General features: G+C 32.3%; 1 protein-coding gene across 6 annotated transcripts in view; it reads right to left on the bottom strand.

Annotated features, from left to right (window-relative positions):
• The window catches only part of LOC127279269 (protein trachealess), a 219,988-nt gene that overhangs the window by 20,496 nt on the left and 184,197 nt on the right, over nt 1-15,295 (bottom strand). For 3 of the 6 annotated variants that reach the window (XM_051301524.1, XM_051301525.1, XM_051301526.1), the window contains one exon: nt 2,326-2,564. In XM_051301524.1, coding sequence (XP_051157481.1) covers nt 2,326-2,564 — 239 coding nt within the window. Of the gene's footprint in view, nt 1-2,325; nt 2,565-12,912; nt 13,390-15,295 lie in introns of those variants that run through there. The other 3 variants (XM_051301529.1, XM_051301527.1, XM_051301528.1) reach the window with 3 other exon arrangements.

Raw genomic sequence — 15,295 nt, 5'->3', positions numbered from 1 at the left:
CCCGTTGAGAGTTAAACTTCATTTTACACTAAAACCTTAGTTATTGAGACATGTGGTCTCGAGTGTCTCAAAAACACAAGTTTCAGTGTATTTAAAATTTTTAATTGTGTCTGGAAAATTTTATACTTTAAAACATTAATTAAATATTTTATATAAATTAATTATGTAATTATTTTTATAATTATTTATATAATAAATCGTTTATTAAGACCCAACGGTCCATTCAAAATGGAAATATACAAAAAGAAAAAAAAGAAAGAGAACAAGAAAAAAAAATAATAAAAATATTACAGTTCATACTTAAACATAAAAAACAAAAAACATTTAATAAAACACAGAATCACTCAATCCATTCAAGTATTATAAATCTCGACCATCTTCGTGAACATTGAAACAAACCTCTTTATAATTGAAGTCTTAGAGGTAGAAAGAATATCCTTCCAGAATGACTCGCGGCAATGACATGATAAAATTTCAGGGAAAAACGATATGCGTATGTCCTCAAAACGTGTACAGTCCGTCAAAAAATGGTGCAAGTCACAACCGTTAAAGTTACATAATTATTTATATAATTATTTATATAATTAATATTTTATTAATCAATTGCTAGTTTAGGAATATTTAATCGCTAGTAGTTTATTTTATTACTCTATACGGGTTATCTTTTTTTTTGTCGTATACAAGATATACGTATATATAGAATGTTGAGAATTATTTATCAAGCATGTCCCCTATTTTCGTTAAATGAACCTCGAAAATAAAAGAGGCCACGTGATCTTATCGTTCGATTATTGGCGACAATTCTCCATTACTATGTATCTGTAAATCTGTTGCCGGTTGCGTGGTCACTCAAGTTATAAGGGTATCGTGAGGTGGCATCTATTGTTGTCCCGTTTACGCTTTTCTTTCAAGAATTTCATCCTTACTCATCTCAGGGAGTGATTGTGCAGTTCGTTCTTGCGTTAACGTGAAAAAAAAAAAAATTCAACAATTTCGTTCTATATTGCGCTTTTTGAATTATTCAAGTGTAGCGAATCTATTTTCGTTTTTATCTTCAGATTATTTTTATGCAAATAAGAAATAATGGTTAATATCAAATAGCAGAGAGATTAGTTTTTTCTAATCGTTTTTTTTTTTTTTTTTGGAAAAAGTGTATTGGAAATATTGAGAATATTATATTTCAAAAACAGTTTTTTTTATGGTTCATATAAGCTGATTCATCAGAGAGAATATCAACCGCAGATATTTTTTAGAGTTACAATTAGTTACCAATGATTGAACACGTCAGAATCATAAGCTACTGAGCAAACATTAGAGAAAGGCTCAGGCAATTATTTTCGTGATTTTTTTTTCTAGAATACTAAATTTATAGTTTAAATATTTTCAAAAATGTTCGGCCATTTGCAATTTCGGACAAATAAAAATTCGGCGTAATAAATTTTAGCCTTAAAAATTCTGTATAATAAAAATTGGATACCATAGAATTTTGTTAAGTAAAAATTTGTTTAAGAAAAAATTCCGTCAAATGTTAATTTGGAAAATAAAAATTTGTCTAAAAAATAATTATAAGTAATAAAATCTCGTGCAGAAAATTTGCTAGGGTCCAGATCGGGGCCGAATTAGGCCGCCCTATTAGGGAATGAAATGCCGCGCCTGATGTGGCCCTGATTAGGAAATCCACATTTGGCCCTTATCAGGCGTGGCGTTTCATTCCCCACTAGGGCCCTGATAGGGCAATTTCTACACGGGATTCTTTAAAATGAAAATTTTAACTAATGATTTTTATGGGATTTTGCTTCTTATATAAAAAAAAACAAGCGAGCTAAAATTGAGAAAATATCATTTGCCAAAAGCTAATCGACGTTTATAGAAGGGGGAAAAAAAGAGAAAAGAAAAAAAAAAGAAAATTGAGGAATGATTTATAGAAGAGTTGAAATTCTAGTGCGATACGTGACGTAGTCTGAAAAGTAGGGGCCAGTGGAAGGATAACTTGGTTTAGTCTTTCTGGATCCACAAGCGAATGTGAGTTTGGATTGACGTAAGCGTAGGGGACAATAATCAAGAGGAAATCCTTCTTCGGGTCTTACTGCCACTCATTCATTCGTTCAACCCTCTGTCTATCGTTTCTCTGTTCCTTGTAATTTCGTTAGAGTTCTATATATATATATATCTAGCAAACCCAGTCGTTACCCAGCGATGTACTCAATTACCGGGTCTATTTTGTTTCGAGAAAAAGAAATGTTATATGGAAATTTTTTTTTAAAATTTTATAATATTAAAATCAAAAGGTTTCAGTAGTGAAATAGAATTTTTGGAAATATTTACCTTTAACTGACTTGTTAGGCGGTGGTCCATCGCGACTCCAAGGTGGATCACCGTGACCTGAGAAGTCACGAAGTTTAAGGTAAGAGATTGTCAGCCTTATAATTGAGGCCTTGTCCAATTGGGAGGTTATGGCTGCTGGTAGAGGCAACATTTTCGCTAACTCGTAGAACTCGTAGTTTTCCTTACCACGACGTGATCTAGCAGCATCTCTGCTTTTTTCTTTTCGCAGTTCAAGGATACTGCAAGGACAAAAATAATATGCACGGTTAGATTTCCTGTCAAGTTATACTTACATCTAATTAAATCTTATATTATACTATCTGATTTCTCTTCTATTATTATATCTCTTTAAATGAAAATTAATTAGCATATATACATAAGCAGAATCTATGCAATTATATCCTTAAAACAAAAATGGAATAATAGTAAATTAAAATATAACAAATTGTATTTTAATGTTTATATTCATTATAATGGAAATGTTTTGGAAAATTAGTTTAGATTTTTGTGAATCATATGCTAATTTTATACATTATATTTACAATGCGTAAATGAATTGATTAAAATAAAACAATGGTATATCGATATGTTGACAATTTATGAACAGAATACAAAATGTATTTATTTTATTCTGCATCGGAATTTTTGAATTTTATGTAAGTCAGAAGATTAGTAATTTGATCCACTTTGCAAGTTATAAGCAAAGTGGATCATTAGGGTTTAAGGATGACAGAGCAATCTGCGTCGTTTTCGTTTTTCTTAGTAGCGATTAGAACGAAACCCCTAGCTTTTTATATTTGGATTCAGGTTTTACGTGTGCATTCGTTTGAGAGTAGGTATAGCGTGAATGAGGGAGATCGGAGGCAGCCAAACGGTAACCTCGTCATAGTCCGCTGCTGAATTATTGATGCCTGGCACTCAGCACCCCCTAACCCTCCAGCTTATATCCTCGTGTGTCCGAGGCTTTACCAGGCACTAAGTTCCTCCATCGTTTCTTCATTCTCACACCCCCGCCAACACATCGCTTTCACATAAGGGACTTTAACCCCTGCGGGACTCCTGGGCCCCTTACTTTTACCGCGTCTCCCAATTTCAACCAATTTGACCGAAAGTTGGGCTTAATTTTATTTTCACGCGTCTGCAGACGGTTGCAAGCTCTTGAGCAAAATGCCAACCCAAATACCCACCTACAATTCTTTTACCTCTAGGGAAAAAAAAAAAGATAGAAAAGAAAATAAGAAGAAGAGAAGTACAGACTAACGGTTAAACCTATTCTCTTTTATTTGCACAATCAGCACAATTCAGCTATAATGTGTACCTTCTATATCACCAATTAATGGTTTGAGAAAGAAGTTTCTGATTAGATCTCTCTAAATTTTTTTCCAGAAAAGGGGTTTTAAAAGAAATATTCTTTTGCAAAATATTAGCAATCTAGGGGGTTTACATCAGGCGTCTAAGATTTGTGACATCCCTTAGTCTCTGGAGAACATTTCAATCGGGAACCTGTGGGTAAATGTCTTCAATCTGGATAAATCAGAAGGGTCGGAAATAAAGCCAATAATTTTTGCTCTATTTCACATAAGTTATAGTTGCATCAGTTTTTATCATATAGTTAAAACACAATTTTTCCATATAGATTTTAAAACATTAGGTTTTGTTTTTCTTTCTCATTTCTAAAAGGTGACTATAAAACAATGCCGAAAATTGTCCTCTGACTCTTTGAAGACTTTCTCTAAACTTTCTTCCCCTACTATATCCATGACATTCTGAAAAGTATAATACCGCCGTCTGGTGAATTGTCGAAGGGAAAGTAGCTGTCATTGTTCCTTTGGGACTGTGAGCAGTGCGCGCGGGACGCAAAAATACTATATAGAAGGATCAAGTTATAGTAAGGCGAAATGCGACACGGGCTATCACTGATGGTCTTTTCTTTGCGGACTGTATAAGTATATATATATACGGAGCAAGTATATATATAGTCTTTGTAGACGTTTCTGTTCTTCTTGAGTATTCACGACGCTTTTAAAGTACTCCCATTCAACAGCCATTAAGTCTAATGAGGGCCTAATAAAAACCCATCTTGTTTTTAACCCTTTCGGCTTAAACAGCCCGTTTTATTGTACTACCTCATTTTTTTTGTCACGGTAGAAAAGAGATAAGTAGTATAAAGACTCCGCAGAGAGTGAGAGGGCTTAATTATATAAACTGTAACTACCACAATTAATGTTTTTTTTTAGAAATAGAATTTACATGGAGAAAATTTTTGTTTGTTCTAACTGCTCTAACTGCAAATTATTGACGTTACAAAATGTAGAATTTATAACATAGGGCAACACTGATTTTGACGCAGCAAATGTCAAAGCTGATTATATTTTTTATGCTGATTACGAAAACACAGAAAATTAAAAGGCATTAAAATAAGCTGCAACGCTTATTATTTTAATCCAATTTTGCTTATTTTAATCTATTTTGGTATTAAAATAAGCAAAATTGGATTTAAATAATAAGCATTGCAGCTTATTTTAATGCCTTTTAATTTTCTGTGAATCCGTTAGCATAAAAAGTTTGCATCAGCTATATAGTTTTTAAGAAAAACAGGGTCAACGACAAAATTTTTGTCAATTCTTGAGTACCTTTACCAATGAAACAAAAGGTGCTAAAAACCTTCTAGTGGGTCTCAAATTAAAGCTTAAACTTTTGGTTACACTTCGTGAAAAGAAATTAGTTGCACTGCAATATCTGAAAATCATATTACTATCACAGAAAATTAAAAGGCATTAAAATAAGCTGCAACGCTTATAATTTTAATCCAATTTTGCTTATTTTAATACCAAAATGGATTAAAATAAGCAAAATTGGATAAAAATAATAAGCGTTGCAGCTTATTTTAATGCCTTTTAATTTTCTGTGATACCATCAGTGAATGAACAGCCAGAAACATTTATTACACTTTGTTAAAATCATTTTTTTGTAGTTCGAAAAATGGCTACCAATAATTTTCAGTTCAAGGTACAGGTAGTTTCTTTCTAGGGATTGTAGTCGGAAGTTTAAACATTAATTTGAAACCGAGTAGAAGGTTCTAGCACCATTTGTTTCATCGGTAAAGGTGCAATTTTTTTAAATCTTTGACCCAGATTTTCATAAAAACTATATTTGATGAAAACTTTTCATTAACGGATTTTTAATTAGCAGCAAAAAATCTATACCAGAATCTGCTTTGAAAGCCACAGTAAATGATTTTTCAAATTTTGTTGCCCTGTGCTAATTTGCTTGCAGATGATACAGTAGTTTGAAGATGGTACAAAATAATTGTATAATGCAAAATTATGAATGGTTCGGAGTCTGTATTATTGTACAGATTCAAAATCACCTTTGTAGATGATAAATACTATGCATTCACAATGCACAAATCATATACACTCCATGTAATTGTAAATTCTGTCAGGAAAAGTAAGAAAAAAAAATTGTAGTTATAAAAAATCCTTTTTTCTATATAAATACTCTTTTTTATCATTTAGCGGACAATTTCACTGTGATTAATTTGACGTTTTTCCAAAAGTAAATTCGACAAAACTCTACTGTGTCTAAATGGTGCTGGTGTGTGTCTAATCAATTTAATTGTTCAGACCTGTTTTGTTGTACAAAAGCGGTAACTTGATTAACATGCGAGAGGCTATTGACCGACGGTGCGGGAAGTTTTGACTAATGCGGGTCAACTGCTCTTATTGGTTGGTGGTTTAAAGGTAAAACCGGAAACAGACTCTAGGAGGCGTGGTCACCAATGCCAACATTCGATCGGATGCAATTACGGTTTCCCGGTAAATGCAAGCTTGATAGCGGTTGAATAATGTATGCTGTTTAAGCAAAATCCCAACAATATTGTATATGTCTAGCGTTTACGGACATCCCTGACATCCATTCAATGCCACGCCTAAATTATATATAGCTAATTTTCATAATTTCATAAAGCAATAAAATTAATGTTTTCAACAATTTTCGGTTTAGTATCTGGTACCCATAATTCTTTTTTTAAATTTAATAATTTTCATGCTTTTTGGCGCATATAATAATATTTTTGTTAAAAAAAAAAGAAAAACTCCGCTAGATGGCAATTATTGGACAATGTAGCTTAACCCAACCATGGAAGCGATAAATTTTCTTCATACCGATACTGAGAAGAATAAGAAATGAGTTTGTCCGAGCAACTTCACCACAAGTTCAAGTCATCCGTTTTACATTCCGCAGGTTTAGCACCTTGAATAAAAATCAGTGTGAACTGTTATGCTATCAAGTTTTGTCTTTAAAATTTTTGAAAAGAATTCCTTTGGGAAAAATGAAGTACAGGCAAACTTGGTTTATGCGCCATTCGTTAGACGCAGTCATCGTTATCGAGCGGTCACCGGAAATAACATTTCCTTTTGTCGGACTCTTAGAGAAAAGGTATATAGGCTTTTTTTTGGCCATCGGTGACGTTAGCGCCTGCTATACGAAAGGGTCCGAGAAAGAAAATTATGTCGAAACTGGAGCCGTAACATTAGGAGCATTGTATTGTAGCGTGTGAGAGTACGACTCTCTTGGGACCAGTGAAGGGTGGGCATTTGGTCCTTCTCCAACTCACGTTTCTCTGCTATATATACATTGAGACCAATACGGATACATAGAAGACGCACGAATAGAGAAAGAGAGAGAGTGGAAAGGGGGACATGCCCTCAGGTGGTGCCCCCGAACCTATGAGCAAGTCGTTTAATTGAATTAGTTGAAGAAGCCGCAGTCATGGTGTGCATTATAATTTTCTACAAAACTATATAGTCTCTTGCAAATATATTAAACCGAGGAGGACACTTCATTGAAAAGGGAAGTGGCGAGAAAGATCAAAAGCCCTGAGGATTAGAAATGGATTTTTCTAAGGGTGGTGATTGGAATTGCAGAAAGGGTGCGCGATTTTATTGCCACTTACCCTTATACTGTTAAGATTTTTGCCAACTTGGCGAAAAGAATTTCTTTTTACCCCAACAGTAACAAAAATTACCCCTTGAATATTTTTCGAAAACCATTTTTGTTTCATCTGTTTGATTTGTTAACCCATTTATGGATTTGTGTATATTAGAAATTTTAGTTTCTTGCAAATAAATTTTTGCAAACAAAATCAAAAAAAAAAATTACGTTGAACATAGAGATTGTAAGAAAAATAAAGTTCTTTAATTAAATCCTGACTGATTCATGGAAATGATTAAGATAAAGAAAATTTTTACAAGTCTCCTCTCTGAGAACCAACTCCGTTCACATGATTCTCACTGAATCTATCTTTTTCCATATTTGAAAAGTTGTAAATGTCCCGGCGCCAGTTTCAAGGAGGTTAATGAACATCTCACTTCTACAACTTTGATTTTTATATCCAAGATGACTATAAACAGATATACACGAATATATTATCGTATCTCTCTTTTCGTATATGATTTCACAACTCCCGCAGTGTTTTTACGCAATGTCTCCATTTTGTGAATATATAATATTCCAAACCCGTTCAACGAGGTGAGAACTCGCTACTGTTTGCTCTATTGACTGATTAAAAAATCTTTAAACGTAGAACCCATTAAAACTTCCGGTAGATCTTAAAGATATATTTATAATCTACAAAAGCAACTGGCCCATGATAGAGTTTTTTTTTTTCTTCTTTTTATTCGGGGAAATTGAGATCCATATTCCTATCAAAAACCATCCGGTGAATGTAAATCATGTCCAAGTAGACAGGTAGCCATGCAACAACGAGAGAGAGAGAAAGATGAGGTAAAGGGAAACCAAAAAGGAAGGAGGAACTAAAGAGAGGGGAAACGTGAGGGGAGGAAGAGGTTCACGATGACGCGTAGATAAGGGAGGACTTAAAGTTTACGTGACGAGCTTCCTGATGTAACGAAAGTCACAAGACAGAGCCTGAGAACTTTTTAGTCAATGTTGGAGGCAAAAAAAAAAAAATGTGGTCAAAATAAAAAAAAAAGACGCGCCTTTTCCTTGGCCCAGGCGAAGGTTCATATAATGTACGGGAATTGTAGGTGGGACACACCCCCTCTTCCCCCCCATTGGTGCGGGGATCTCACGTCCGATGGTTCGTATCCGGACATTCTCGCGACTCAACTTCCGGGAACGTGAGGCCGCAACGAACCTCTCCTACTGTGCTTATTTGACTGATGCTTCACCTAACTTGAGAACCTGTAGGTCAACGATCTTATCATGTCGATGATCGAAAAGATATATAGAATTATAATCTTATGATCTTTCGTTTTTCATTGAGTCATAAATATGTGAATGAAATTTGAGAAGAAGGCAACATTTAGGCAAAGAGGCAATATTTTTAGTTGTGTGTAATTGGAAAATTTCTATGAATCCGGATTCATTTTAGCTGGATTCTTTAAACCAATTTTTATTTTAGGAAACTGGTCCTAATTTTGATATTTTGTATAACTTACATTGGGTTCTGTCGACCTACATTTTTCTTGTACAGTTTTGCTATATTTTCGGATGATTCAAGCAAAATTTTGTTAATTTTTACTTTCTTATTTTGGTTTAACCATCAGAAAGTAACTTTTACTATACTTTAAAAGTAAAACTGCAACTGCCCGCAGTTTCTCCGCATTTTTGGAAATTTTTACTCCAGAAATAGTAAAATTTACTTCTGAAATAGTAAAAATTATTCCAGAAATAGTACATTTTACTATTTCTGGAGTAAAAATTGCCAGAAACTGCGGACGGTTTCGGTTTTACTTTTAAAATAGTAAAAGTTACTTTATTCGTTTTTCCATTTTTCTTCTTGATCTCTTTATTTTACTATTTAAAATTATACAAAAGTCGTACACTACTTGACTTTATTTTTTTATGGTGCGAGACACATTTAATTTGAGATATTTGCGACTGTCTTGAATGAAAATTCTCAGCAAATGCTCATAGTGCTTGTGAGAGGTTACAGATTTAAGATGGATAAGAAAGAAATATACATTCATTCATGATTATAAGAATATCTCCCTTTTTTGCTTAGTTCATCTTCATCGGATCCTCATATTCCAGGAAACAAATAGGTCGTTTTAAATCTGAGAAACAGTTTTTATATGTTTTTGAGAAATTTGAATCTTTGTGTGTATATGTAAAATTTATTATAGCAACAACTCTAATTCTAGAATAGACTAATTGTAAAAATTGTGCTGTAAACAAAGAAAATAGTGTTTCCAACAGGCAGGTTTGGAATATGCTAACAAATTTTGTTAGGTCCACAGAAAATTAAAAGGCATTAAAATAAGCTGCAACGCTTATTATTTTAATCCAATTTTGCTTATTTTAATCCATTTTGTTACTAAAATAAGCAAAATTGGATTAAAATAATAAGCGTTGCAGCTTATTTTAATGCCTTATAATTTTCTGTGTCGCTACAACAAATTTTTAGTTGTTACAACAAAATTTTATTGTTTCCAATACTGAGAAAAATATGCTATTGAATCAACAGCATTTCAGCTAAAGGCATAAAAATTAATGATTCTGAAGCATATGCTATATTGTAAAATATAATATAGATTCTATAGCATATGATTTTGAATCAATAATTTTTATGCCTTTGGCAGAAATGCTGTTGATTCAATAGCATATTTTTCTCACTGTACAATAAATTTGTATTGTTATACCAACGAATTGTTAGTATTACTAATGAATTACTACAACAATACAAATTTTATTGTGGCGACCAAACAAAATTTGTTAGTTCCAGGTTTAGTAAGTACAATTTATTTTTCTCCGTGCACTGTAAGTAGAAACAGTCATTCATTTCACGGCAAGTAGTACAACAGTCCATTTAGTAGTTGGCAAGTTCTCTTAACTGGTACATATTTCAAATTCTTTCTATATTTGGAGACATTAAGTAGATTTTAAGGTACAACGAGTAGTGTATAGACTTTAGAAGAATCTAAGTATTTAAAGAGATTATTAGATGAGTTATGTAGGACCTGAATTTCGATATAGAGAATAGTAACTTTTGAAAAATTCAATTTTCTCTCTCTCTGTCTAGGAAAAATCGAAGAATAAAAATGTTCAATAAGTTAAAATTCGTTCGAGATTGTTGTTGGATTTTTATGCCGTGATATTATTCGATTCTCGGGGAAAAGTCGCGCACATCATCAGTTTCGTGATCTTGTTACCTTTTTTTACGGGCACCAAGTGCAATAAGGCTGATTGACATGGAAGTTAGAAAAGAGTAATGCGAGATTGGTAACGATGGTTTCGAAATGGAGATGGAAGAGAAAGAAAAAGAGAGAGAGAGAGAGAGGTGTGGAGGGTTAAAAAGAGGATGTGTTGACGGCTCCCCGGGATGCCCTGTCAGCGTCAGCGATCCTGTGATCGCATATCGGGTTTACTGCCGTAGCGTGACGTACTCATCTGGTACCATCGTTCGACCACCCTCCACACCTTATATATATAGTGATGTCGCCATCCCCCCATTATCTACTCGTTGTGACAGAGCTCTCAAGGGACCTTACCCTGATGGTCGTACAGGACTCTCTTCATCTCCTCCACTTTACCTTTCTGACCACAGAAATTTTCAATATTTTATCAACAACACACGCAACAAAAACGACATTTAAATATTGTCGCGTGCTCTCTGCTACTCCAACCCAAAAAAATACATATATATATACAATAAATTCTATTTTCTGTTTAACCAAACAAATTTTATAAAAACAAAATCCAAAAAAATTGGTATATGAAATTGAAATATATAATTAGATATATTAATGAGTCGAAAAGATCTTTAAAAAGTTTCTTGTTCAAAGAATACTTATTGTTTTAATTATGTTTCGATTAGTTTTTGTACGCTTGCCACGTTTAAGGTACGAACGTGGCATTATTTAGAAGATATGTAACGATATATATTGTCTGCTGACCTAAATGTGTGGGAAAGGCGTGTCCAAAAAGATATATGTATATATACAGTAGTTAAGGAATTATATTTTTTTTCCAAAATGCTTGAAAATTTTTTGTATATGAATGGTCTGAAAATAAATATGCGTGAAATAAAGGTGCCTCGTTAAAAGAAACATAAAACTGTATATATATATACGTATAGGAAAATCGGGTTGTCAAACCACGTACGAAATTTACCATTGTAAAGATATTCCTTAAGCAGTAGTAAAGAGATCAAATCACTACTGTTTGGCGGCAAAGTTCTTTTAGTTTTTTTACACCCGGATTCCGCCGGTGAGACAAAATTTTTTTTTCTTTCAATATTTAAATATATACACTATGAGAAAAATATGCTATTGAATCAACAGCATTTCTGCTAAATAAAAATTATTGACTCTGAACTATAGAATTTGTAAAAAATTATATAGATTCTACAGCATATGCGTTTTTGAAGCAATAATTTTTATGTCTTTTGCAGAAATGCTGTTTTATACACTCAGAAAAAAGATATGTTTGAATTAAATTTTTTTATATTTACCCAATTTTTTGGTTAGTTCAAACAAAATTTGTTTAATTCAAATAAATATTTATTTGATCTAAATAACTGTTTGGTTTATTTTAATAAATTTTTTAAACAAAGAAAAAATTTGATTAAGCTAAATAAACGTTTGGTTTATGCAACCAAATGTTTGGTTAACTATGTATATCAATGCATTTATTTTGTTGATTTAACCAAAATTTTGTTGCTTCAAACGAATTTTTTTCTGAGTGTAAGAGGAAATTTAATTTTCAAAAAAATTTTGGTATTCTAAAAGAGGATTTTGTATAAAAAATTTTTGTGTAGTGGTTCTTGCAAAATCTTTTCATTTGGTATAACAATATTTATTATATTATTTAATATTCTGTTAAATAAATATTATAATAAATGAAAGGGTAAACGAAAATAAACAAAAATGTTAATAATTGCATAGAAAATTGAAAGCAATATATTAAATGCAAATTAAGAAATAATGAAAAAAAATTACACGCTTTTTAATTCATAATTGAATTAACCTCTCTCTCTCTTTCTCTCTCTTTCTCTCTAAGTCCTTCATTTAAAGTACAAATGTGCACCTGTTCTTTGCGTGACTTTACTCGATAAATCAAAAGCAAGTGTGAAAGACTCAATCTTCTTATGTATATAAATATAAGTGGAAGATTATGGGGATTTCACGGGCAGTCGTTAAGATAAAATCAATGTGGTTAATAATGATTTATCGTATATCAAGAAATATTTTGGTATTTTACTGGATATATATATGAACATCATTTTATATATTTTGATTCGATTAAACTTAAATTTTCGTTTATTTTTATATTTGAAATAGTAAATTCTTTTTATCTTTATTAATAATTAAAAATATTTTCTACGTAATTAATTTACATTATCAAATATGCTAATTTAATGATTGAATAAAAGGTAAAAAATCATGAATATATTCATTAAAATTAAAATATTCATCGAGTGATTTAAAATAAATGAAAATTGAAGAGTCTATATATAAATATACGAGTACCAGATACGCAAAGACAAGAAGCTATATTAAATGTACATAATAAGCTTTTTAAAAATAATTAGAGAAATAAGTATAAAGAGAAACAACATGCCCTGGCTCGAGGAGAGGACCCTGACTCTGTTTGTACGGGACACAGAGGTCCGCCGGTACGAACCAGGAGTGCGTGAAAGCGGGGTTGATGTTTAGCGCCCCGGCGGTCCCTTGATGAGGACCACCGACCCCGACCCCAGCTACTCCAACTCCAACAGGGCTTTGACGTTGAAAACCCCCGTAGTCCATGGCCATTTGATATGGTAACATCTTCCTTTTTTTTTTTTTTAATTCTTATCACAAATCTCACAAAAAAAAAAATTGTCACTTCACGTCATTGTCATATTTCACATTGTACTATCAATTTTTCACGGTCCCGAAACATTGTTACTAAGAGGATTATTAAAAAAAAAAAAAACAAACTTCCGTGTGTCAAAAGGTTAAAAATGATTATCACCTCCTGACCGAGAGAGTTCGTTCTGAAACTTACGATAGACTAGACGGAACTGTACCACGAAGTTTTGGGTATCCAAAGTACATGATGAGGAGAGAAAACGAGGTAGAATTGTGAGAGCGCGCGCCGTAGAATGGGCGTGACCTTGAACAAGTGACGCCCAAGGGCGCGTCCAGCGAATCACTGTTTTGTGACTTTGATCACGTGACCGCCCCATTTATGCATTCAACCCTCTCACGGTTTTGCAGTGACGGGATGATCACCTGTGCGTATGTGTCTGGTACCGTCCAAAGTGAAAGGCTCCACCCATTCGACAGGAGAGACCTTCGCCTGATTGTAAACATCAGATTTTCGATACGCCTACGCCGCACTGTCTACCACGAGGTTCACTTCGTTTATAGTATAACACTCGCGAGACCACGTGCTTCTATATATTTTATCCTTATGTCCTTATATTCGGAGTAATTTCTATAGTGATTTTTTCATTGGAGAGTATTTTCAATCATTTTTTTTAGAATTAATTTTAGAATCAGGTATAGTTTTAGAATCATAGTTTTTGTTAGAATCCACAAAGTATTGCTATTCATTAAATATTTATGGAAATTTTGAATCCTTAATTTTTTTTTGGAATTCCTCTGCAAATAAAGGAGCACTTCCATTTGAGTATTTGCAATTCTGAGCCTTGATCGGTATATGGAATCAATAATAGAAACTTTAAAGAATGAAGGACAAAAAAATAATTTACTGTCTTGTTTCATTGACAAACTCAATCCTTTCTTACATATACGCAACAACAATAATCTATTAAGATTGGCATCTGTGAATTATATCAAATAAAGAAGACAGTTTTATAATTAGGATGCAATTCTTTATCCCCGTGATTACACAATCGATTACACTTATAAAGAATGTTGTGTTATTATTATTCATCAGTTATCTCCGATTATGTCTTCTAATAATAAAATGCAATTATGCATATATATACATGTGCTTCATAAATACGTTTTCATTTATAATTTTTGGTATGAACATTGCATTATCATATATATGAATTAATTTTGTTATTATCATAATTCCAAAAGAGATTTGTATATATACCTTACCTCTCTTCTTTGGAAAAATGATTTAAATATACAAACTTTTTAGATTTTATTACAATTGAGGCTCCGGATTTTAAAAGGGCACATGCTTGAATTTGCATCACGTAAGATTTTTGGCTTCTGATTTTGAAATTTTGAAATTTTTAATACCAACTACTATAAGAATTATCTCTTAAGCAATTTCAAAATTTTGTCTCCAGGGAGCAAATTTTTTGATGCAAATTAAAGCGTGTGCCCTTTTAAGATCCGGAGCCTCAATTAACTCATATAGCTAAATTTTAGATATATGATAAACTTTTCCTCTTTCTAAATCTGAATTAGCAAAAATTTTAACTAATTAGAATTAGTAATACACTTTTTGCTTTTGAATTAGTAAAATTTAATTCAAAATCAAAAATTGAGTCAATAATTCAGATTATAGTTAAAGTGTTTACTAATTCAAATGTATAAAGAGCTTGTATAAGAATTCTTATAGTGTCGACTATTTTAGGGATATACACTGCGTAAAACGAAAGGTATTAATTTAATACCTACTTTAGGTATTAAATTGTCAGTTGGTTTTATTTTACTACCGTCACAGAAAATTATAAGGTATTAAAATAAGCTGCAACGCTTATTATTTTAATCCAATTTTGCTTATATTTTAATACCAAAATGGATTAAAATAAGCAAAAATGGATTAAAATAATAAGCGTTGCAGCTTATTTTAATGCCTTTTAATTTTTTGTGGTGGCAACGGTTGCCATAGAAGTTGTTTTAATTTAATGGTATCATTTTGTATAATGCAATGTTTTGATTCGATTTATGGTATCAAATTGATCCAAATATTGGGATAATTTTTTTATAGAAATGATCCAGAAATTTTCGGTATCATTTCTCGATACCTAAAT

The sequence above is a fragment of the Leptopilina boulardi genome, unplaced genomic scaffold (genome assembly GCF_019393585.1).
Source record: "Leptopilina boulardi isolate dan_hultmark-lab unplaced genomic scaffold, ZJU_Lbou_2.1 LbouV2_214, whole genome shotgun sequence".
In the NCBI taxonomy this organism is placed as follows: domain Eukaryota; kingdom Metazoa; phylum Arthropoda; class Insecta; order Hymenoptera; family Figitidae; genus Leptopilina; species Leptopilina boulardi.
This window is presented reverse-complemented; position numbering and strand designations above follow the sequence as displayed.